The sequence below is a fragment of the Accipiter gentilis genome, chromosome 20 (genome assembly GCF_929443795.1).
Source record: "Accipiter gentilis chromosome 20, bAccGen1.1, whole genome shotgun sequence".
Classification (NCBI taxonomy): domain Eukaryota; kingdom Metazoa; phylum Chordata; class Aves; order Accipitriformes; family Accipitridae; genus Astur; species Astur gentilis.
In genome coordinates this window covers 191,893-217,670 of record NC_064899.1, presented here as the reverse complement: position 1 = coordinate 217,670, position 25,778 = coordinate 191,893, and the positions used below count along the sequence as shown (strand labels likewise).

The following is a 25,778-nucleotide window of genomic DNA, read 5'->3' as shown; positions in this document are numbered from 1 at the left end:
AAAACTGTTAAGAGCAGCAGCAGCTTCAGCCATCTGACTTTAATCCATTTGTTGTCAATTGTCTTTAAAATCCTGTCAACAGGATTTTAAGTTGACATGATTTATTTGATCTCTTAGATTGTTCATGTCTTTGAGAGAAACTTCTTGTGCAGATCCCTTTTAGCTGTTTCTATTTATTTGATTTGCTTTATTAGAACACCTTATGAGTAAAATGCATGTGGCAGTAAGGAAAAAGCATTTATTCAGAAGCAAGTGTCATCCAGATAGTTGATGTTGTTCTAAGTTTAAAGTTGTAGCACTATTACAGAAAGTCTGCAGCAGCAGGATGTGTGTGGCACTTTGAGCGCTAGGAAGAAAGCAGCAGATCCTGGCTTAAAACAGCCTTCTCTGTGAGTGCTTGAAAATGATTTTGTAAATGGTACAGTTGGTAAGAAATTGTCCAGATCAGTACCAGAGGTAAATGCAACTTATAATGGTATCTTGACTTAGTAATCAGATTAACTGCCTAAATGGATCTGTTTAAGTGCTTACCTACAAATTGATAATAATTAAGCACATGCAAAGAGAGAACATAGGTACGTTTTGTTACGCTTTGTTGAAAATTCTATAATTTGAAATAGGTTCATCAGAAATTACCACAAAGAACAGGAGATACTGAAGTGACAGCAGCTAATTCAGATAATGGTTCTGAATGTATTACTGAAGAACCAACACTTGCTGAAAATGAAGAGTCTAAGAAAATGCAAGAATTGCAGAATTCAGACACGGAGCAAAGCAAAAAGGAAGGAGTATGTGGGTAAGAGACCATGTCTAAGTATTTGTTCTGTGATGGCTTTGTAATTGCGGAGTATTCTATAGTTCTTTGTTATTGGACTCATTTAGAAGTCGATCAAGAAGAATTAATGAATCTGCTCAGTTGTCCTATGTTTCCACATTTTATGTCTCATATTTCAGCAAGTTAGGAAAATAACCACTTTTCTTATTGGCATTTGCAAAGTCTGTTAGTCGTTTCTTCTCTGTCAAGGAAAAAAACTACTTTCAGAAGTTAACCTTTGGAAGAGCTTTACTGCGTTCACAATTTCTGCCTCAGAAACTTCTTGTTTATTTGTTTTCGTGGTTTCTGTTTTCAAGCACTGCTTTCACTTCCTCATTTTAAGAAGTTAAATGGTGGGTAGTGTTGTCTCAGTGAAGCACAGAAAAATGTCAGTATTCTGTTTGGCATGCTATCGTTACCATAAGCCAAGTGTTGATGAAACAAACTGAATATACTGTTTGTAAACCAAGAACTTTTACTAAAAATGACAATACGTTGGTATTTTCTTTATAGACCACCACCGTCTAAAAAAATGAAGTTGTTTGGCTTCAAAGAAGACCCTTTTGTGTTTCTCCCTGAAGATGATCCATTGTTCCTTCCTATCCAGTAAGAAAAAAAAAAAATGTTTCTGTTTTGGCAGTAAGATTCCTATTAGTTTAGGAATATTAGTAGTTCAGTTCATCACAAAAGATGGGTCTAGTTGGTCATAAATAAAACTTTTTCCCTAACTTTACACAAGGTGCCCCTCTCCTCAACATTTAAACTCTTAAATGAAAATAGCCAACTATAGTTTGCAGTGGAAATTCTGAGTGTATCTTAGTGTCTATGACAGCTTGTTTCTTCTGATGTCATGCATCTTAGGAAGTCTAATCTTTGTGTTCTGGAGCCAAAGTGTTAAGTGTTTGCAGAGGTAGCTCAAGGAAATGGACTAACCCATGCATTTTGAGATTGTAATTTCATTGTTCAATTAATCAAAACAAGTATTATGGCCACAGGAAGTTTTATGCATTGGACCCATCCTTTCCCAAGATGAATTTACTAACTCGAACTCAAGAAGGAAAGAAGAGACAGCTGTACATGGTTTCTAAGGAGCTAAGAAATGTGCTTCTGAACAACAGTGAGAAGATGAAGGTATGGCTCATCTCTTCACGATGGAGATCATAAGCATCAGTGGATGTGTCCTTGAACTTTATTGCCGAGCTTATTTTTTATATAGAGGATTAGCCCTCTGATAGGCCTTTTTTTTTCAGTCTGAATGAGTGTTTTCCTCTATCCCTTCTCTGTTGAAGAGATGAAGAGTTGTCTCTGAGAGTTAAATAACAGTCTCCAAGATTAAATTGGTATGTTTTTTTGGCAGATGGAAGGGAACTTAAAAGTAGAGGAAGGGAAAGGGTAATATATAACTGCTGTGCGTGTACCAGCATTTTTATGCAGTCTTCGGGTTCCTTGACAAGTTTACATTGACACTGTTGTATTTATGAGCCCCTTAATTGTACAAGTATTTAGATCTTTGAATGCCTACCAAAAATAATGGACAGCTTCAGCTGAATTATTAGCAGGCTGTGTTACATGGGGTCATTGTTTCAAAGTAATTTCAACAACTGAATATTTTGAAAAGTTGTTATGAATGATAATGGGATAAGAAGTAGTTTTTGTGAATTAGAGGGAAAGGTGATTTATTTTGTTTGTTTGTAATATGACTCCCCATGGAAAATGCCTTGCAAATGCTAAAGATTTGTCTTAAATAATAATTTGAATAATTTAAGTTGGAATGAGGTCATCTAGTCCAGCTTCCTTCCTAACTTCAAAGCTGGATCAGATACACTTCAGGGACTCATCCAGTCAAATCCTGAAAATTTCCAGCGATATTCATTGCATCTTTGCAACGGATAAATAATTATCCTTTTATCCCACAAGCAGGAAATGGCTACATAATTGGCAAAATTTTAAGAAACTGGTGCATTACATTAGGTAGTGAGACTTTGGGTACCACAAAGGATATAGTGTCCTAATACTAAGCATTTGTGCATTTTTAAAATCCCGTCCTTGATTGTCTTTGCCAGAATCACCCAGAAAATTCTTACTCAAACTAGAATTAAAATTAGACTTTAATAATTCATTGCCCTCATTTTAAGACTGCCACTTCCTACCAGTGTTCAGTTTTCAATATGGAAAGGAGTAAAAGGCGTTTATGTTGAGAGAGCATTACGTTTTCATAGTGGGAATTCCTTTTTCCCTTGAATGATTTTTCAAATGAATTTAATTCAGTGTCCAGTGCAAACGAACAAATGTTGTGGCAGAACTATCCTTTCTTCCCCCTTTTAGTCAAGCAGTTGAGGAAAAACAAAGTTCACAGTCGTAATTTAGAATTTATACTCCTTAATGATGCTTACTGGCTTTGCTGTTTGCAGGTTATTAACACAGGGATAAAAGTCTGGTCTCGCAACAGTGATGGTGAACAGTTTGGATGCGCTTTCAGATTAGCACAAGAGGTAATTACATAGCATTGTATTTTCAAAGGTGATACTTTGGTTTCCTCTAGCACAGCTGGCATTAACGTTGTCAGATGATGACAGTTTGCATTTTCAGTATGGTTTAAAATGTGAAAATTGTTTTCCAATATTAGCTAAAGGACATACTGTTTTTAACATTGTTCCTTCAGAAAGTAGCGATTACATTTTGAAATAACTGTATTTATTTATTTATTAAACAGGGAATTTATACTCTGTACCCATTCATTCATGCAAGGATTATAAATGTCTGCATAGAAGATGTTAAAATTCTGCTAACCCAGGAAAATCCATTCTTAAGTAAATTTAGCAGTGAAACGCAGAAGAAAGTCAAAGACATGGGTAAGCCTTCTAATTTGTGCTATGATAAAATTATTATTATACAGTACATGGAGGACTGAAAATCCTGTCACATAAACTGTGTTTGCTAAAAATTTTGACTAAATTTATCTTAAGTATACTTGTTAAGTGGGTAAGTAAGCATTACTGAAACCCAGTGTGCTACTAGAAACTGTAGTCCTTTCTGATGACGTTTAAGGTTTATGAACTCCAGAGAACAGAATAGTTGCCAGGCTTGTGACTTCTGTGAAGCAGCGCTGTGAGGAAGCATTTAAAATATCTCATGAACAAAGAATTTATATACGCTACAGATATTTATTGGGAACAATGTCTACTCATATTAAATTTTTATTTACACTGGATGCTTGACGAAATGAAGATTGGTTTTCAGTGTTTTGTTTATGTTGTTTTTTTTCCAAGTCATCGCTGGTCCTTGTACTTCAGCGTTTGATGAGACAAAATGGGAAGAACAATTTTTCTGAAGTTTGGGCTGGCATGCTCTTATGTATTTTAATTTGTTTGTTTGGGGTTTGGGAGGGGGCAGGGTTGGCAATTGTTTTTGTAACTATATAGATACTTTGGTTCGGGGAAAAAAAAGGGAATAAAAACTGGTATTGCCTGTAGTTTACTGTACTGATGTAGGTAACTGCTAACCAGCTCGTGCTGTGTAGCTATCTAAAAACTTGTTTTCTTGACCATTTTCAAATTATAGTAATTTTAACACTGTATGAAGTAACACATCTGTTTTGTTTTTGTTTCCCCCACCCCCCTTCCCTGTAGCAATGGGAAGTATCGTTCTGAAGTACGACCCAGACCCTGAGTAAGTAGATGGGTTTGCTTTTCATTTATGCAGTTTTAAAACTTGGACAAGAATTGATTTTCACTCAGCAAAAACAGAAGTGGAGGCATAGAGATGCAGTGAGGTCAACAGTATAGCCAGACAGGATACAAAGACTGTAACAGGGAAGGAAGCTTTCTTGCCTGTGTATTCTTAAAACAACTGTAGGATTTAGCCTTATAAGGAGAACTAGTAGTTTTGCCAGAGCTCCACAGTATCACTGCATGTGATTTGTTTTATTTGTTTGTTTCCCTGTGAAGTCCAGCATTTGGAATAGAAAAAGTTAAACATTTTCATTGTTCATTTTTGCTGACAAAGTAGTATTAGAAGCTCTTGAGAACTTTTTGAATATAACCTTTTATCGTGCTGTTGCTTATATTAGTTGTGAAACCAGAGTCAGAAAATTAGTTTACCTGTTGCAGAAATCTTAACAGCATTAAGCTTTATTTTATTTGCTTGCTTGCTTGTATAGACAAGCAGGTACGTGTTTAGATATTGAAGTTAAGACCAATGTACTTGTCTTCTACGAATAGTTATAAAATGCATTCACTATTAAAGATTGTGCACTCATTTATCAGGGTATGGCTATAAAATTAAGTGTTGAAGATTAACTTTCTCATAGTTCACCGAACATAACTGCTTGTTTCTAGAAAGCCTGATGATCTTCAGTGTCCTATAGTGCTGTGTGGTTGGCAAGGAAAGACATCACTCCGTGCCTTTGTGCCCAAGAATGAGAGACTTCATTACCTGAGGATGATGGGAGTTGAAGTGTTTAAAGCAAAGAGGAAAGAGGAGGAATCAGAAAGTAAAATGGAGGAAGAAATTCAACGTAGGCTGGCACAAACAGAGGAAGGAATGGATGTGGAAGATAAAGAACATGATTTAGTCACAAAAATGGAAGCAGAAATAGGTGAAGAATCTACCCACAGTCCTGTGGAAAGCAGTACTATGGAAGTAGAAAATAAGATTGAGGATTTAGATCAATCTAGTAAAAATGCCAACAGTAATGTAAGCGAGGAAAGCAAAGACACGGATACGAGTAATGTGAAAGATTAGGTTTCTTTCTCTATTACTTGGCAGCTTCCATGAGTCTCACGTCCAGACTTTTGCTTTTAGTATGGAAGTGTATTTTAAAATTTTGGTTGGAATAGGATGTTCCTCTTTTAAAGTTTCACCTATTTTATTTTTCAAATGAAAACGATAAAGAGATTTCTCTTCAAGTGTGTCTTCTTTTTACCATTTTAAGCTCCGTATTACTGGTGGGTTTCTGCGTCTGTTGCTGGCAATGGACCATGCACCAGTAAAATCTAAAGCCCGTATTTGAAATGGAATAATGGTATGTACGGATGAACTGCCTGCGTAACTGGTCAAGAATTCCTTCAGAAGAAAAAATGTGTTTCATTCAAAGCACATAAGTTCTAGAAAAACATTTTTTCTCTTACGATTGCATACCCAACCTACCACCCAATCTGATTGCTACTTAACACAGGTTCTTTAATGGATAAGGGAATCGGTGTCACTATGCTTACAGGTGCATATGTGGGATATCTAACTAGCAACCTTGTTAACATTTATTCAAAATAAAACTGCACAGCATCCTGGAAAAAAAAAATGCAGAATGCATTTTGGCAGAGACCGATGTCTGAGATTCTTCTTCAGAGTGATGAATTGCCTGACAGGCCCAGCTAGTAAATGTCATTAACTAGATCTTCAGGTATGCTGACCATGCCTCAAACTTGTATCTTGAAATGTGCCTGTGTGAGAGCCTGTGGCTGTCCCTCAGATCTACTGTGGTCATGTGTTTCTCTGTCATTTCTTCAAGTGGGAGTCATCTCTAATTTCTGCAAAATACTTGTTTCTAGCTGAAATAATAGTTTAAAAAAAAGTGGTGATATATATATTGTTGTTTAGTAGATGTTTAAAAGAGATTATTTAGGTCCAAAAGGGTAACTTACGTAATCTGACTTAATTAAAAAAAAATTAGTTGGCTACCTCAGAAACTTCTAAGTTCCATCCTTTGTGGCTTAGTTTCAGCAGTACTCTTTGTACTTGTATCAAGTTGACCTGAAAGGGAAGTGACCAGTGGTACAAGTTATTGTAGGACCACAGTGATGCAAATATTTGTGTTGCTTGTCAAACTGAATTTTACCATGTGTATTTTACCGGTGAAGTCCTAATGTGGCTTGGATCCGTTTGCTGTACCTTGCTATAACAGACTTTTTGATGCCTGCCCTTGAACTACTTCATCAGAGGGAGTATTCTTGAGGGAGAGACGTAAAAGTGAAATAATGCCATGTCCTCTATTGAGATATTAGTCTCACGCGGTGAAGAACCATTGACAGGACTCATTTTCCTCTTGAGAGTCCATAAAATAGGTTAATAAAAAATCAGTTCTTGCCCTTGTATTTTGCTAAGGTTTGAGTTTGTTCTTTGAATTGGGAGCTGCAATTGGACAGGTGCTTTTTTGGCAGCTCCTTGGGCTGAAAAGCAGCATAGCAGAATTGTCTTTTGAATGGAGGTGTATGCAAAGTAAAATTTTTAATTCTTAAAATATATGAGGAAAAAAATTTTAGCAACTTGAAACTTCAAGCATGAAACTTAACATTGGTTTTCATATCTTTGCGTTTATTCTGAATATATTGGGCATTTGAAATGGAAGAAGAGTGGAAGACCGGTGTCATTTTTAAGTCCTCATCACCATCGCAGTCTGCAGGACTCAACCCTGAGGATGACTGATTTTAATCCATCTAATCTTTTTATGCTCTAATCATCTCCATCAATTATCAGAAGGTCAAGTGTTAAAACTTAGGTGAAGAAACCAGAATTTGTTTTGAGTTATGCCTGCTGTTACTGTATCTACTGATGTCCCCGAGCAACAGTTCAAGCTTCATTTCAGTCGAAGTCCCAGTTACTCTTGCCTTGATTGCCAGAATGGAAGATGCCCAAAACTCTAGGTAGTGGCTGAAAACAGTGTCCTAGCTTCCCAGGCTGGGGACCTGATGAAATTGGGGTGTGTTTTGTTTGTCTGTCTCTGCTGAGCTATGTGCTGCTGTGGCTCTGATGGTCAGGTGGCTGAACCTCTGCTTGGGTGGTTTTGAACATGGGTTGCTGCAAGGAATTTAAAAGGATGATGAAAGAGAACTGATATGCAATTGTGTTAAGTTTGAAAATGTGAAAGTCTTAAAAATCAATAGGTTTGAAGTTCATGACTTAGTAAGTCCATCCTTGTAAGCAGTCCATATTAAATGTGAGAATTCTCTGGTTAACATTGCTGTGTTTTAGAAACACAGGGCTGTAGATGTTTGCACTGATGGCAGGGGGTTTTATATATGATAGAGGGGAAACAAGAAAGAATTTCCTGCATCTAAATGAATAGTCTGTTTATGTTCTGCTTAGAGATGCCCTCAGGAGAAGCTGCTGGAGCCTTCAGAAAATAATCTGTTGACTGAGAAACCTAGAAAGAAGAGGAAGGAAAATGCCAAATGAGATATTTCTTTGTAGCTTTTTTCTTCAGTATTTACTTAATGTTCGTCATTGCTTTGGAAGCTTGTAAGGATTTTCATACTTTAGTTCATTGCAAAATTAGTATACCGTAATCTAGTGCCACGGGGCTGATTTATTTTTTCTTAAATGTCCAAATCCTATTAAAAGTCAATGAGACTTCTCGAAGTATACAGACCCCTTGAAAAATTCCTGCCTATAAACTTCAAATTCAGACTTAGCTGTAAAAGAAAGCAATTTAGCTCCTGTAACAACCCCTATCTGAGGCTGCAGCAAAGGGAAATTGGTGTGTTTCTTTCTTCCAGTGGGAAAGCCACCCTGGAAAACAAGCTCGTGTGCTTGTGCCGTGTTGCTGCCAGAGCCGAGCCAGGCACGCCGTCCTGCCCTGCTGTCTCTCCGGGACAAGTCTTGTCAACAACTCTGGGCGAAGCGGCGTGGATACAACAGCAGTTCTGTTATTCCCAACAAATGTCCCGATGAAGTCGGCTGGCGTGCTGGCAGCACTGCGTGTTTTTGCCACTCAGCCTTGCAGCCAGTGCTGGGGAAGGTCAGTTGGCGATCCTCGGGGGGGGGGGGACCCGTGGCCTGCAGCGGGGTGCGAGGCACCTCGACGCCTGCGCCGAGCGCCGGCAAGGACCTGCTCCGGGGGAGCTGGAGCAGCGCAGGGATGCGCCTACCCTCCAGGTGCAGCCCTGCTCCTCTGTCGCTGTGGGTGGGTTGTCCACACCTACCACTGATCCTTGGATCAAGCATGCGGTTGTATTTAATTATTATTTAATATGTTGCTCTGTGTTTCTTAAAAGAAACCTGAGTATTGGGTTTTGACTAAAATCTGGTTTTCTTCTTATGGTATGGCTGCTTGTGTTAGGAATTTAAGTTTATTACTACTGCACTTGATATTCCTATTCAGTGAACTTTAAGTAGGCTGTTGGCTACATATGTATTTGCCTACAATCCTGCTTTTTGCCATAAACAAGTTCCCATGTGTGGCTTTGGCAGGATGGGTAACTCCGGGTGCTCTGTCACCAAACCATCCCTCCGGAATATGGTGTACACTCCTGCCTCACCTGTATGCCTCTTTGTATTTCTGATGCTTTGCATCTTCCACTCCCATTTTCCATTTGTCATATCTTGAAATTATTGACTCCACCCCAATTTTCTTTTTGTGTGGCTTAAAGGCTTTCAGGTGTGTTAGCAATGGACTTTTGTCTGTTCCTAAAGGGAAACCCAATATGAACAGTCACCAAAACAATTCTTACAATTTATGTAAGAACAGGGCAAACGTACAATGATCCTTGCCCAGAATATTCACCTAGACTCCCGGGGTTTCTTGGACCAGATGTCTTGCCTTTGGGTTTAATGGTCCTTTGTATGTTTCTCCTCCATTAATTTGCAATTGCTCCCTGAGACCATGTGAAATTTTAGCACTCATAAACATCCTGGGGCATGGAGCCCCAAGATCCTGCCTGTTGTGTGAAGTGTTACCTCCTTTTGGTTATTTTGGCTCTTAATATTTTGTTTGATGATCCCCACTTCTTGCGTTGGAAAAGACAATGAGCAATTGATCACTGACTAGTTTCTTCAGGACACTTGTGATTTTATTGTCTTCTTGTCATATCCCTTACCAGTCATCTTTTTTCCAAGCTGAAGAGTCCTAGCTTACTTGTTTGTTCCCAGCATGGAGACTATAGCAAACCTTTCATCATCTTTATCAAAAGTTTCTGAACTTTTCTCAGTTTTTATGTGCTTTTCCAGGTGGGGGAACCAGAACTGCTCATGATGCTTAGGATGTGGCGTTTGTGCAAGTGTGTGCTCTCTGTTCTGTCCTCCAGTTGTCTGGTTGGCATTTTTTAGTGCTACTAGATATCAACCTCATTATCGTGTTCTGAGTGGCAGTTGAGAACCTGTTGTTTTACATGTGATGTTAGCATTATTTTTCCCCACATAAATCACTTTTATCTATATTAAGTTTAATTTGCTGTTTTATCACCCAGTTGCTCAGTCTTCTGCAATTTTTTGTAGCTGCACCTAAAGCAACATTAGCTGATTGAATTGTATCCCACCCAGAATAGTCTTCTGGAAATCTGCAGGCCCTTGGCAGCTCTGAAGGGATCCTCAGCTAGTTGACAAGATCATAGGAGAGGAATTTCATATCAGAAATGCTGATGAGCAGGATGGCTGAGCACCAAAGAGAGTATAGTATTTTCTTTCTAATATTTAAAGAAAATTAAATATCTGTCCACAAGATACACTCATAGAATGCTTTTCATCTGGAAAATACCAGCTTATTGGAGGAAAAATGGGTCCTTAGGAACACAGCAGTCAGACTTCTGGCAGCCTCCCCTGAATCTTTTCCGGGGCTCCTCAACCTAGAAATCTATCTGGGAGGCTCTTGAAAACCACCCCCTGCGCTCCCATTTCCTATGGCTTCTCAGGCTTCAGATTCACCGACTAACTTGTTGTGCAACAAGGTGATGCCCTGAAGATTGTGTTACGAGGATTTCTTGTCCCCGTAGGTCTGAATGTCTCCCTGGCCAGCTGTCGGTCTGGTACACTGGCCAGCTGTCTGTCCATACCTTCAGCTGACGCTGTAGGGCAGTGAAAAGGGAGTTGGGGAAACAGCCTGAAATACTAAAACTGTGGATTTCCATGCCTTGTAACTTCATTTTCATATTCTAATTTTTCAAATTGTTTTTCTCTTGATGACAGGAAAAAATCTGTGCAGCTGTGCAAAATGTGCTGATTTACTGAACAACAAGAAGATATTTGTGCTTTGTGCAAAGTTCTCTTGAATACAAACAAAATAAAATGAAATGCAAAGATTTTTCAGTAATCATTGCTTAAGGGCTTTTTATGTGGTGACATTCATGATGATAATGTAAATTATTTTGAATGATGATTTTTTAAAAAATATCATATTTAATGTGTGGATCATCTTTAATGCAAAGGTACATACCTTCTTTTCTGACCCCAAATACGTACCACTCAATGCCTGATCTCCACTCAGTGGACCAATAACTTGTTCTAGAAACACAGGCTGTGGAGACAGAAAATGTGTTTTTCTGCTCTGCCTGCGGTACAGAATGGAGCCCAAGGGCATGACTGCATCACGGTCAAAAAAGGAACAGCCAGAAGCTCCCAGCTTCATCAGCGGCCTAGGCACACAATGTCCTGCAGGCAGAGAGTGTGTGAGGGCTGCCAGTCTTGCTGTCTGGGTTGGGATCTGCTCTTGGGGACAGTCCCAAAGTACTAGTGAAAGAGCAATGCAAATTGCTTCTCATCCCCTCGTCTGAGGTCCTGTCTGGATTTCTGAGGGAGGCTCTCCGCATTGGCTTGAAAACTCTTAAACCTGCAGGTTAGGATTTTAGGTAGCAGAGTTCCTGATCCTGAGGAGGGTTGAATCCAACCAACTTCTTCCCCCTCCTAGAAAAAAAAAATAACTGAAAGTATAACTATGATAGAAGGATGGATGGATGGATGGATCAATGGAAGACAATGTGTTTTCTTAGGTTTGGTCTGTGGCTAAGAGGCCTCTAGATAGCCAGGATGGCCACAGTAGGTGCACGATTTGGTGTAAGGCCCTCACAGTGCTAAAGGGTCTCTGCAACAGGTCTCTGTCTGCAACAGGTTACCCACCACACTGATGAAAAAACTCTCCAAACTGTGGAGAAAGAGGAGACCTTAGTTCTTTGAGCTTTCACCTTCTCCCACAGATAATGGGTGGAGCTGGGTCTTGGTGGCCCATAATCAGATAGCCACCTTTTCTGAAGAAGCCTCCCTCTGTCTTCTGTAATGTAATTTCTTAGTGCCTGTAGGATCTTCAGCATGAATCCATAGAAACAATGAGTCAACACTGTCTTTCTGAATAGCTGTTTACAAGGACAAAAAGGAAAACAACCCCCTACTTTCCAAAATGGTTGAACGTTGCTGCTTCTCTTGTGCAAATTTAATTGCTCCTACAGACATTTTAACACCACCTCAAGTTTTGCAGTCTCAGTCGCTATATTCTTAAACCTGTCATTTGCATAGGCACAGACCTTATGGTGTTTACAGTGAACTTATTTTTTATATATGTTTCTGTATCCTATCATTTCCTAGTTTGAATCTGAGGAGGTTTTTAAACTTACAGAGGGACAAGTGCACTCAGCTGCTCTGAGGTGGTCTGCATCTTAGAAATATGTGTTCTTTTCCACAGGGGGGATGTGGGTGGGGGGTGTTAAATTGGTTGCTACAAAATCATCTTACGTTATCTGGATTTAGATTTTTTTATTGTTATGGTAAAAATGATTTAGAGCTTGTGAAAGGTGCCAGATTGACAGCCTTGAAGTTAAGCTGATTGTTCCATTATATCCCAGCTCCTCTCTTTCAGCCTTTCAAAGACATCTGCTCTTTTCTAATCTCCCATAACTCAGTTTTTCAGATAACTGCTAAGGCTTCTGAGACAGTGAGAGCCACTTCTCTAGGTATCCTTAGATGATGCTTATCAGGCTTGTCTAATTTGAAGATGTCTAATTTATTTCATTAGGTCTAACTTATTTCATTACTCTATCTTGTTCTTTCTGTAGTCCTTAAGACCTTTTCATTGATATTGTGTGTATGAACAGCCTCATCTTTTTAAAGGGCTACTTCATCTTTTTAGATACATTAATTACTATTTAGAGAGAAGAGGTTCAAAAGAAGCAATAAGCAATCCAGCTTGAAATCATCTGCTGATTCCTTTCCCTTGAATATACTTATAAGTGTTCTCTTTGGGCCATTCAACAAGTTAAGAACAAACTGCAGAGGATGATTTCTTGTTATCCCATAATTCTGTTGCTAAATTCAATCTCATTTTGCACATATTTCTTCCTTATATACGTGTATTCCTTTACATTCACTTTAGCAAACAGAATAAGTTTCTACTCTTTTTATGAGTCCTTTTTTTACTTAAAAGTCCACCAGTGAAGGACCGCCAACATGGTTAGGAGGCTGGAGCCCATGCCCTGTGAGGAGGGGCTGGGAGAAATGGCCTTGTTCAGCCTGGAGAAGAAATGGTGGGTGAGATCTAATTGCTACCTTCCAGTAAATAACAGGTAGCTGTAGAAAAGACAAAGCCAGTTCTCAAGGCAAAGTGACAGGACTCACAGCACAGGCTACAAGATGCAACAAGGGAGGCTCCAGTTGGACATGAGGAGAAAATTATTCCCCACAAGAGGAGCTGAGCACCGGGCCAGGTTGCCCAGAGAGGTGGTGGATCTCCATCCTTGGAGATCTTCAGAACTTGGCTGAGTGAGGCCCTGAGCAAGCTGATCTAGCCAGGGAGCTAGCCCTGCTTTGAGCAGGGGGTTGGACCAGCTGACCTCCAGAGCTGATTCAAACCTTAGACTTTTTCTGGTTCTAAGCTCGCTCCCCAGGTGAATGCCTTCAGTGATACACAGACACTCACAGCCCTGCGAGACTCTTCTTCCCAATACACCTTCAGCTACCCTCTAGCTATTCAGACATTGAAGTATTGCATTTGGCCATCGGGGAAGCACGTGCACATGTTTAACTCAAGTTAAACAGGAGTGCAATGGTTTATCAACGGTCACTGGATCCCCTACTGACTATGTACAGTAGTTTAGTATTGCTAGTGCTTTTCATTTACTGTAATTCAAGTTAATTCAGTGGAATCTGCCAAAATGCAGTAGGAATAACTTTATTGTTAATTCAGCTATACCACAAATCAGAGGATAACAGAGGACTGAGTCGAAACTGTTGATGAAATTGCGAATATTAGATTGCTATGGTAGAAACCAGCCGCCTCTGTGGCTTTTTGCATCATCTTGCCACACTGTTACTTCAGTAACACCACTGAAGGTACAAGGCTGATGAATTGTCCTGTGTTTCAAAATGCTGCATTCCCAGCTGAAGGAAGATGAGTAGTAGTACATGAGTAATGTGAGGCATCTCCAGATCTGAATTGTTCCCGTTTTCATTAAGTCTTATGTTCAGCTGTAAATATTACATTGTCTCTAGAGGCAGAGGATGAGTTGCACGTAATGACTATGAATTTCAGATAGAAAGGACAGATCTGAGCAATTTTAGAACATTTTCATTTCCTGCAAAAAACCCCCAACCCTGAAATGAGGGCAGGATTATCTGGTTACTAGACAGCACAGGGAAGCCCATGTTCCCTTCGACTTTAGCCGAGAGATGGCCATCCACCCAAACAAGCGTCACCCCAGTACCATGCCCAGGCCCAAACCTTGACCAGAGGGGATGTACCGCATTGCCTGTTGGTGTGTGGTAAAACTGGGGGGCACAGGAGACTCAGTTTCTCAGTTATTGCAGAAAGGAAGTGTCAGTACGAAAGGAACGACAGCCTGTGAGGCACTAATCCTGGTGGGACTACAGTGTGTTTCAGGGAGGTCAGGAAGTTCCTCTCTAGGGAAGAAACACTGGTGGAAAGTGTTGATAGCAAGCAAGTTGTTTGCTTTGTTCTAGCTGGCCCATGAGACCATCTCAAAAACAAATGGTCTGCGGAGAGAAGTAATACATGCATGTGCTGATGGACCTCCAGCAGTCCATGTGATGTCAGCCAGTCCTGTTTCTAATGCTCTAGAATATCTTAAAGACAGTCGAAGACGATGTTAAGGCAACTGAATCTTACTTCCCTGTGGGTGGGACTTCAGCGTCTGGCTAATATCAGAAGCAATTCAGTTAATCTGGGTTTTCTTTCTGAAAGAAAAAGTTGTTTGGTGGCTTTTTTTTTTTAGCAAAGCCTTTTCAAGCAACACTGGTATGCCTTGCACTGGAAAAAAAAAAGTGAGCTACAGAAAAACCTAGAAAAAGTGTGTCAAATAACAAAAGCAGTCATCACAGCTGACAAACGATTTATTTGCTTCCTCTGGAGAATCCAGTTATTTTGCTTTTCACATCCAAATAGGATTTGAATCCACATCCAGTGTTCAGGAAAACTCACATAATACCTCAGTCAAACCCCTCAAATAAGAGCTAAGTCTTTAATGTTTCCTGTGACAAATCGCAACAGGTCATGGAAGTGACGTGTTTTGTTAAGAACTGATGTCGTACAAAAGGGTTTGCAGGGTTAAAATAATATGAAATCTCTGATTTCTGTTATGCCATTACAGAGACTGTGCTGTTCCATGTGAGAAGAAATAGGAGGGATAATGTAATACTAATGCTGAAAAATATTTTTTTTCTGAGGATCCTGAGCACAGGGCAGAACATTAACATTTTGTACTCCAGTCTGTCTTGGCACAGTGTTGCGATAACAGGGTAATGCTGTTGACCTCTGTGAACTACATTGAAAGGAGAGCCGAACTCAGCCCAATTCTTTCCTGAGGTTCATAGAAAAGCACGTTAAATCAGGTTTAGTCTGAAAAGGTAAACATCGTGAAACACATTATTTTCCCTGATACGTTCTTTGTAGCATGCCAGCAGTCTACGAAAAGCTGACGTAGTTTTCTGTCTCTCTAGATTGATTTACAGGCTATGCTCTGAGGCAAACGAGGCTGTGTTTCAAATCAACTGTCCACTAAACCGAGAATGCAGGACCCTGGAAATGGTAGAACAAGTTGGAAGGGAGTTGAGGAGGTTGTACAGTGTAGCCCCTGCACCGCGAAGGGCCAGCGTCAAGGCTGGAGCTGGCTGCTCAGGGTCCAGGTGGGTCTCGGGAATGTCCTGGGGCAGAGGGTCCACTGCCTCTCTGGGCAACTGCTCCAGCACTTACCCACTCCTGCAGGGAAGGCATTCAGCAAAACATAGCTAAACAAAAGTCAGCTGGCCCTTCACACAGCTGTAGTGAAATAGTGTGTTTTCTTGAAATACAATATACGTGTTTAACACACACAAAAAAAAAGAAAAAAAAGAAAAAGACAGTGTATGGGAAAACAGAGAAGTCTCAGTAGGAAATGAGTGATTACCAACAAATTACTGTTGATTTACAGAGAGAACGTACAGAGATTTATACGAAAGATACCTTTTGTCAGGCTAGCTGCTAAAACTGCCAATGGAAGGGCCTTACTGTGCAAAAATGAACAGCAGATGCTGATCATAAAAAGAAGTTAAAAGTGTCAAACAGCTGCTAAGGACAACACTTGAATTTATGGCTGGCAGCACCAAGCAAAGCTGTCAGCTTGTTTCCAAGCAAGGTCTGGGGACAGGAGTCTTAAAAATGCATCGTGATGACTAGAAATCCACTGTATTTGCCTCCAGACCCCTGACTGAGCTTGAAGGTCACAGATAGAAAGATTGGCTCCAGCTCAAGAGCTGCTGAACCCCTTAGGTGTGGAAGACATGTGCTAGCAGCAGCAAATGCTCTCGCATATGGCACATACAGAACAGCTTGTCAAAAGAAGCCGAAGCATATGCAGCCCGTGAGAACAGCTCTGCAAACTCTCCTTGTATAAACGTTCTTTGGAGAGGAGTGACCTTGTCCAACAAACTGTTCGAAAACACTGTCTCCCTACACCCTGGAGGATGTGGGATGGGTCTGCAGGAGCCCAGGACACTGAAGAAGTGGAGCAGTGTGCGTGAGCGATGCTTCCTCAGAGGTGGGCAAGCAGAACCATTGCAAACACCCCAAAAAAGCCACCGCCTCCGCCCCTGCAGCACTTTCCTGGCTTAGGGGAAAAGTGAGTTTGGCCGGCCTATGAACATGCTCTTAAATGCTGTGCCTGCTTCTTCTCACACAGATGTGTCCATTCACAAACTGCTCTGTGCTTCCTAGCAGGAAAGTGGCATGAGCCTTGAGCCTCTGGGGAGGCTGCAAGGGAGAGCGAGCTTCATGAAGAAGTGGTGAACTGGATGGGAAGTGGGAGGGCAAAGGGTAAGCACCAGGAGAAACTTGGGAAGCTGGGGAAGATTGCTGGAGAAACAGGAATCCTGCAACATTTTGCAATAATAAGCAAATGAAGAAATTGCAGCTGGCTGTGGATGAGAGGAATGTGAGAAGGACTTTGAAGATCAAATATGCGATGTTAAAAGGAAAAGCTGACCTGGGGCATCGTGTGTTGTATATGCACAGCGCTAAAGCAGCGGCTTTCCAGGAGCAAACACCACATTTAAGCACTGATGCACTTACTGGTTCCAGCCCCGAGGGGAATGTGTCCACCCAAGAGCTCATCTCTTGCATGCTTAAAGGGAGCAACGAAGGGCATTGCTAGCAAGGCGCACCACTCCTTGTTGGCAGCTGCCTCTGCAGGCAGTGTTGAAGACAGTTCTGAGCTTGGGAGTAATGATGAAGTCTTATGAGGACAGGCAGTACCAGAACAAACTGGTGAACAAAATAGTAGGTACCAAACCGAAATGTCGCGTAAAGAGTAGCCTGTTCCAACACGCCCAGTTGGTGTGTGTTCAAGAGCTTGGAAAGGACATAAGCCTGACGCTGAAGAGCTGCAAATGAAATTAAGTTGTAGTATATAACACACCATAAATGTTAATGCATATTCTATATTCAATGTTTATTAAGTAGATATACTAAAATTAATTTTATCAAGTTAAGTTTATGTTAAAAGCTTATGTTTCACTTATACTTTAAATGTATTATTTTTAAATTTTACATATGGTTTATAAATAAGAATATAAATATTATATATTTTAAATTATATTACATGCACTGTATACTCTATATGTATATTGTTATATATTTACATAACTCGCAGCATATAATATATGCCTATGTTAATATAATTATTCATAGATTATATACTATTAAATTACATAATAACAAAATATCATTTAATATTATTATGTTTTATATATTATGTAATATAATGTAAACAGTTTTCCCAGACACATTTACATATATTGCAGTATGCATTCTATCTATATAAATATGTATTACATAATGTATAAAATAATATATATTACATATTTTAAATAATTAATTTCTCACCAAAACCTGATTTTGTGCTAGAGAGTTAAAGACACACAAAATGCTGAGTGTCTGTTTCGTTCTGGGGGGGTTTTTTCAGATTAAAAAAAAAAAGAAGCTTTCTGGGGGATCCAGAGAATCACAAGAAACCTTGTGCCTATAGCTTGCAAATAGGTTCAATTGATCATTTGAAATAAAAAAAAAAAAATTAACAGATAAAGGACAACATAATGTAACTAATAATTCAAAAACCTCTGAGGAAGTCCTTTCTTAGCAGCTATGCAGAATCTTCTTATGGCTACAAATCTGGCCATGATACAGAAAACAGAGTAGGACTGAGAAATCAATTTTCAGGATGGCAAAAGTTTTGGAACATCAAAATGTTTAAAAACATTAGGCTTCAACAGTTGATCTGCATAACATATTAAATACTTGGAAATTTGGAAAGAGGATGTGAACAGTGAATTAGCAAAATCTGCGGAGGCCAAATGTCTATTTATTTTACTTAAAAACCTGAGAATATTAAAAGGCAAGTTGAATGAAGAACCCAATGAAAGACAAGTAAATGGAGGATACCATGTCAAACAGCCCTCCACAGTGAATACAAAGGAAAGAGCACTGGAGGGAAAAGATATGTCTTCAGACACTTTTTTGAATTTTAGATGGAGAACACCAACATGGTGGTGAGATTGATCTGGGCGATGCTGTACACAGCTCAGGGGAGACCTCTGCTCGATGGGGGATTCCAGGCCAACAGAACACCGAGATGCCATGTTGAGACACAAACTGGGAAAATGTAACAATTCTTTTCTCTTTCTGAAATGGTTTTATGTGCTTCTCCCAAATGCTTATTAAAGAAGACAAGAGCCAACAGTCACAAGATGAGTCAGACAGGAGGAGAAGGTGACTCTCCCAGAGGGTGGCCAAGCACTGGCACAGGCTGCCCAGGGAGGTGGTGGGATGTCCACCCTGTGAGCTGTCTGGGGGTCAAGCGGACAGTGCCCTAAGTGACCTGATCTAACCTTGAAGTTGGCCTTTTTTGGAGCAAGGGGGTTGAATGAGATCATCTCCATTCCAGCCTGAATCATTCTGATCCCCAGGACAAGAGTCTGATGCTCCCCTCTGAGCCATCAGGATACAGAATTAGACTACTGTCCCATCCAGCTGGACAACTCATTTGTACTGATCTCAACTTTTCTATATTATATAAAAAATACAAACCAGATACCTGTTTCAAATCTTGCCTAGCACAAGGTAAACTAGTTGTTTTTATTGCATGTCATGAACACAGAATGGAATTTGCAAGTAATATTGAAAGATTAGGAGATACAATATACAAATATTGTCAGGAAAAGCCTGTATGTTTGTATAGCATGTTCAGAGTCTTTAAATGCTCTGGCAATAAAGTTACCCACTAGCCAAAGCTGCCCACATGTAACAATATGAAAACTAAGATTCCTTTTTGATCAGCTTTCAGCATGTTGAAGTTTCCAGTGGGATCAGACAAAATCAGTGCTTACTGCAAACTAGGAAGGTTTGTGGATGAAAAGCTGGACGTGACCCGGCAATGTGCGCTTGCAGCCCAGAAAGCCAACCCTACCCTGTATCCCAAGTAGCGTGGGCAGCAGGTCACAGGAGGGGATTGTGCCCCTCTGCTCCGCTCTGGTAAGACCCACCTGCAGTTTTGCGTCCAGCTCTGGGGTCCTCGGCACGGGAGAGACATGGACCTGTGGGAGCGGGTCCAGAGGAGGGACACAAAGATGATCAGGGGCTGGAGCACCTCTGCTATGAGGAAGGCTGACAGAGTTGGGATTGTTCAGCCTGGAGAAGAGAAGGCTCTGGGGAGACCTTATTGCAGCCTGCCAGTGCTTAAAGGGGGCTTGTAAGAAAGACAGGGACAGGCTTTTTAGTAGGGCCTGTAGCGATAGGACAAAGGACAGTGGTTTTAAACTAAAGGAAGGCAGATTTAGGCTAGATAGAAGGAATAAATTTTTTACGATGTGGGTGGGGAAACACTGGCACAGGTTGCCCAGAGAGAGGTGGTTGATGCCCCCTCCCTGGAAACTTTCAAGACCAGGTTGGATGGGGCTCTGAGCAACCTGATCTAATTGAAGATGTCCCGGGGGGGCTGGACTAGGTGACCTTTAAAGGTCCCTTCCAACCCAAACCATTCGATGATTCTATGATACTACACTTACTGCCTCCCTTTTCAGTTGCTGCCTGAGGGTATGCACAGCTTTGAGGCAGCGTGAGTGCCTTCTGGCACCCTTCAGTCCAACATCCAGCTCTGTGGCATTCAGAGCACTCTGGAGAAGCCATCATATCCTCTGAATGATACACAAGTCCCACTGAAGTCTCCAATTAACTGTTACTGATTTCCACAAGGCCACTTTACACTTTCTGAAATAGTTGGGTCCCTTTACACAAAGTAAAAAGTTCTTTTTATTTGAGTAAAAAGCATGCTTCTGAATAGTGCTGATACAATGGATTTTTCTTTTTAAAATTACTTTTGTTTCTGAAAATGGACAACAAGGTGAAACTTTCTTTCCAGTAATTTCTCAGGTTCAATCCAAAATGTTACATTGCTCAGGAAGAAGGAGGCTGGTGTATGAAGGGAGGTATTTCCTCTGAGCTGAGATTTAATTGTGTGATGCTCTTTTATGGATTTTTGCCTTACTGATAGAAGGTGGCAAACAGGGAGAGTAGAGAAGGAGTGACATGAAGGTGGTTGTCTGCCTCAGCTGTGTTCACTTTCTTGTCAGCTGATCTTGTGAATTTGCTCCCTTTGGCTAGATAGGTAACACCCTTGCTGGTTGCTCAGTGTTAACTTTGCTTTCCTTTTCTCTCCCCTTACCCTGCCCTGCTCTTCTCCCTCCGTTTCTACCACCACAAGGAATCTGGAAGGTTTCTCTATTAGGCAGCAGCAGGTGATTCAGCTGAAGAAGTCAAGGAAAAAACTGGGAAGGAAAAAATCATTCTTTTCAATATGTAGTCCATAGACAGAGATCTCTCTCTGGTCAAGGAGCTGTGAAATAAAAAACAGTTTCCTATTGCTTATTTCCTCCCGAGGTCAAGAAGGTAAGACTGCATATTTTCTTACAAGTGGGTAGATTCCATGGAAGATGACTAAATGCTTCTCTTCCAGATTGAACGAATTTAATTTAATTGAAGTAATGCCTACAAAGAATTTTGACTAGTTGCTTGACTCAAAGAGGATAGTCTCTTACGTTACTGATGTTGATTAAACTTTGCCTGTGTTGCCATCCACTGAGCAATGGCATTCCTGGTTTGGCTGAGTCTGTCAGGGAACCAGGGGCTGGACAGGTGGGAGCTGGGAGCAATGCCCAGTGGCATTAAAAAAGTGTTTAAAGTGTTTAAAAAAGACTGTTTGCCCTGAGTGTAAACCTAGCCTCCCTAAGAAGATAAGGACATTCCTAAGGATCGATTGAAGATAATTTTCAACTGGAAACAGGGAGGTCCTATCCTTTTACTAGTTTTTTTCTTATATAGAGAAAAATCTGGCCAAACCTTTAAAAAACATTTGGTGCTTTGCCCTGTTCAGTTGAAGCTGGATATGTCAGCTGTTTAACTTAATGAATTAATGAGTATACTTAAGCTTCCATCATTTGTTTTACAGCATCAGTATTAGAGGACAAAGGGATGTAGGCATTGGGAAATAAAATGATGCTTCAGTTTCTCTATTACGTTAGAGCTATTGTTACATGTCATATGACAAAATCTCAGATCACTTGAAAAAGTGTCCTGAAGAAAGAATTTATTTCTTGAAATTAATTCCAATGACAAGAGATGGCATGACCATGTTATGAACCAGGGCTGTCTACTCCTGGATTCATACATTAGCTCTAACAGGAGATAGCTGTCACTATTGCCCTGATCCAGCAGGTCATAACTTTAAACCACACAAAGGCAGCAGCAATGTTTATTTGAGGTGATTAAGCTAAGCACACACTTCAATTTACTTGCTACACTGGCAACTTCCCACTTTCTTTCCAGCTGGTGGTATGCTGTGCAAAACTTACCTACAAACATAACAAATCAGGTATAGCTCTGCAAAGCAGATAAGTCATGCTAGTTGCAGATGCCCGCCAGCTGAGGATGGAGGGAATACACAAACATTTGTGGGTACTTTCCCTCCTACTAGCACTTGCACCTTTTCATTTAAAAGGAGTGCACGCTGACCCACGATGGTGTCAGTGACAAGGCCCCTTGGGTATGATCCATATGTACTCCAGATCTCTTGGGGAAAATGCTGGGAAGGCAGAAACGTATATTTAACTGAATGGCTGCTCCAGGCATGTGAAGTAATGTAGGAGAAAAAGGAATAAAGAATTTTCTGGTAACCTTTCAAACTTCTGGGCACACCCTGACTTCTCATCCTTCCCAGTTTGGCTTTCTTTACTGACAGAAATTTACATTCTTCTCTGTCAAAAGATGATTTCAAGAGAAGTCAACAGCATAAACTGAAGCTGCTTCTTCAGGAGGCTGCAATAACTTCTGTTTCTTTTCCTTCCAAAATGCTCATAAGTTCTTCCAGGAACATGGTTACCTACAATAATTTATGCTTACCAGGTGTACTGGTGGAGGCTGTTTCTGACAACTCCTTTGCCACCTTCACCATGATGGATCCTCACTACTCACTCATACCCCGGTTTGCCCAGTTACATTTATGCTTTTTCCATAAAGAATTTACCCCAGGTATTGTGGGCAGTGTCCAGCTGTGTCTTTCTGAGAGCTGGTGCATGACTTGTAGGTATCTCCAACTCGCAAGTGGATCATGTCATCTGTCAGTGAAATTCATGTCAAGAAATACATTTTCTCTTCAGGTCACTTCCAATGGGCAGGAACCTTTGAATTTATTACTGCCAGTACAGAAAGAAGAGTAGAAATGGCCTTCAGATGAAGTTGTCATTTATACCCCAAGTGCTGCAGAAGATGGATATGTAGTATATAGGTAGCTCCAGGTTTGAAACTCCTATGGGTGTTACGGTGGAAAGAATACCAGAACAGTCTGTTTCAGCTTTGGTCTTGATTTGGGTCCAAATTTCCCCTGTACATATATTATGTGTATATATTACATATCTATATATACACATGTGTGTATATCTATATATACACACACATATATCTGTACACATAAAATAAAAATACATATAAAAATTAAAAATACACCAAGAATAACTGAGTGGCTGTAGATTAACTGTCCAAAAGATCAGGCGAAGTCTGATATTTTCCTGCTTGGTGATAAGCAACTCAACATAGGTACCCCTTGTTCGCCAGAGACCCTGTAAAGGCTGGGAACCACTTGTGCTCATTGAAAGCAGCAAAACTGCTCTTGCAATGCTGAACGTCTAAGCCAAGTGCACATCCAGTATTACTCCCTTTTGCGCCTGCAGAGGATAAAGGAGCTGAATCACACCACTATTCACTGTTGCAATGTTAACAGCTGGGCTCTAGGGCTAGTCACTTGGAATAGATTAGTCCTTTGTTCCATCCCTTTGTTTTTCCAAGTGCTCTGACTGCACTTGTGAGGGAGGGGTACTTGACAACACAACTCTATCTCAGAAATGGGGGCAAAATAAGCTCAATCAGAGAAGGCTTTCCTATCCAGGAACAGTGATGCAAAGGATACCGGGGAGCAGGGGACGAAAGACAAATCCAGGTCCTTACACTGGCTGTCTTTGACTCTACCAGGTGGACAGGGAAAATTTGTGTATTGACCAGATTGGGATCTGTTGTGCAGCAGAATGGGGACATCAAACGCAAGCAGATGAACTGTACTGTGATATATTCCAGCTGAAAATCCCTGTCAGAAATGCCACCAAAATCCTTTTCGCCTCGGACGATAATTTGCAGAATGTTTAGAGGATGCAGGTAAAAACAGGGTGAGCTTGAGAACAGGGGCTTTGGCCCTAGGAATTCAATAGCTCACCTTAGCATTTATGAAAGCCTTGCAATGTTTGATAACTTCAATTACAGTAACTTGCTTTCCAGAATTCAGAGAATTTTCCTGCAGAAGATCCCATCAGTAAGCTCCAGGCTTGCTTTACGTGGTTCCCTTCCTGTTCTCTCTACTGAGAGAAGTATTCTTCAGTCTTGCATTGTAGGGAAACAGACAACATGAAAAACCTGTTAAGCTTAAAGTTCTTCAGGGAAACAGAATTAAAAGTTCTCTCAAAACACCTATTTACATGGAAAATATTTATAACAGTGGACTGGTAGCTGGTGTATGTATGCAAAAATTTTAGTGTGGATATGCTAGTTAGTGACACCTTCAGCAGGTGTTTGCACAACTTCATACTACATCCATGCAGTTAAGTTAGAGCATAGGGTGCTTGGAAGGGAGTACTTTAGACTAAGTACAGAGTCATGATCAGCTGGCCCTTCCTGGAGGCTAGCAGCTTTATTAATCAGGTAGAGCTTCACAGGCATATTTTTGGCCATTAAATTTGTTTCCCCAGTACCTCTGAATAGCAAAATTTATAATATAAATAATAGAATATAATCATAGAAACATTTAATTTGGAAGAGACCTATGGAGATCTCTAGTCCAAACTCATGCTTCAAGCAGGGCTAACTTCAAAGCTGGATCAGGTTAGAGCATTACCTGTGTTTGTATTGTTATCATACATTCTCAGAACTAAACGATGCTGACATAAATGAAGAAATGGTTTGAATTTCTCTTAAGGATGGTCTGCTTTCACTCCCAAGATGCATGCTAATCCATGTCAGCATGGATTTTGTGCTGAATTTGAAGTCTTGATTTTGTTGAGGAACTTCAGTAGGGGAATCTTTAGTAAAAGTCTACAGGTCTTGTTCATGCAAATGGCCAGTGAAGAACTCTAAATCACACAGACAATGAGATTTGGTTCAGTTACATTTCACTGATTTTGCCAAGAGGACCTGCAACATACTTCAGATACTTCTGTTAGTAAACCACAAATAATTTAAAACACATGAGGTCACTGAATAAGAAAACACAAGAGTATTTGACAGCAAAAGATAACGAATGCTGAAAGTGTGGTGGCAAACCCGAAGTATAAAATGCAAAGTTTTCAGACTGTGAGGAGTTATCTCTGAAGTCCCATTTGGTGAAACACAACTGCAATGAATATTTATTGCCCCCTTATTTAGCAGCATGAACAAAAGGAACTGTTATAAATAAACAACACTATGACAGTTTCACTGCTGTTAGCTTGACGTTCTCAGCTGAAGTCAATCAAACTGAAAGACAAAGCAATCAGGGAAAAGACTAAGTCAAACATCCAAATTACACAGTTTCTATTTTTGTGTTAACTACCGTCATCACTGATTTGTCCAAGACTTACTAGTGTGAGGAAGCTGTTGGTGAAATTTGACAGGTGTCAGCATGGCATTTGCATGCTTCTAGATTGAAAAGCAGGCTTTAAATGTAAATTTACATAATTTGTTTTAAGGTTTCCTTAGCATATCAGTAAAACTTTGAAATTATATAAAGGGGGGTAAAATTAACAAAGCAGAGCAATGTACATTTAAAAGGATGCAATTAAGTAGTCAATAATATGGGGGGGGGGGGGGGGGAACAGAGAGGCAAATTCTGTCTTTATAACTTCCTCCAATGTCCTACTGGCTGCTCTTGCTCCAGTACCTCATCTCTACCCTCTGATGTACAGATGAAACCACCTCTCCCGTGCAGCTGTGCTGATAATAGCAGGTGACTCACTTGCAACCTATTTGTCCTCAGACCTAGTTTGACAGCCACTTTATTCTTCAGAGCAAGCAAAGCAAAACTTTAAATGTGCCACTAACTTACATGAAAACCTCCAGTGCATGTTTAGTAACCCATCTGCTCTGCAAATCTGAACTCAGGTCAGAGATTTACTGAACCCTTTGACTCAATCCAAGTAATATATACATTTG

The 25,778-nt window shown here is 40.4% G+C and overlaps 1 protein-coding gene across 4 annotated transcripts in view; it reads left to right on the top strand.

Annotated features, from left to right (window-relative positions):
* NSUN2 (NOP2/Sun RNA methyltransferase 2) overlaps positions 1–17,378 on the top strand; it is a 31,001-nt gene extending 13,623 nt beyond the window's left edge. Inside the window, exons 13-21 of one of the 4 annotated variants that reach the window (XR_007508962.1) lie at positions 621–796; positions 1,328–1,420; positions 1,810–1,945; positions 3,226–3,306; positions 3,528–3,666; positions 4,444–4,483; positions 5,152–8,549; positions 15,115–15,370; positions 15,476–17,378. Coding sequence is in view for 1 of the 4 variants with exons in the window: in XM_049824071.1 (XP_049680028.1) it covers positions 621–796; positions 1,328–1,420; positions 1,810–1,945; positions 3,226–3,306; positions 3,528–3,666; positions 4,444–4,483; positions 5,152–5,557 (1,071 nt within the window). In the remaining 3 variants the exon portion in view is untranslated. Of the gene's footprint in view, positions 1–620; positions 797–1,327; positions 1,421–1,809; positions 1,946–3,225; positions 3,307–3,527; positions 3,667–4,443; positions 4,484–5,151; positions 11,405–15,114; positions 15,371–15,475 lie in introns of those variants that run through there. The other 3 variants (XR_007508961.1, XR_007508963.1, XM_049824071.1) reach the window with 3 other exon arrangements.
* The last annotated feature ends 8,400 nt before the right edge of the window (positions 17,379–25,778 follow it).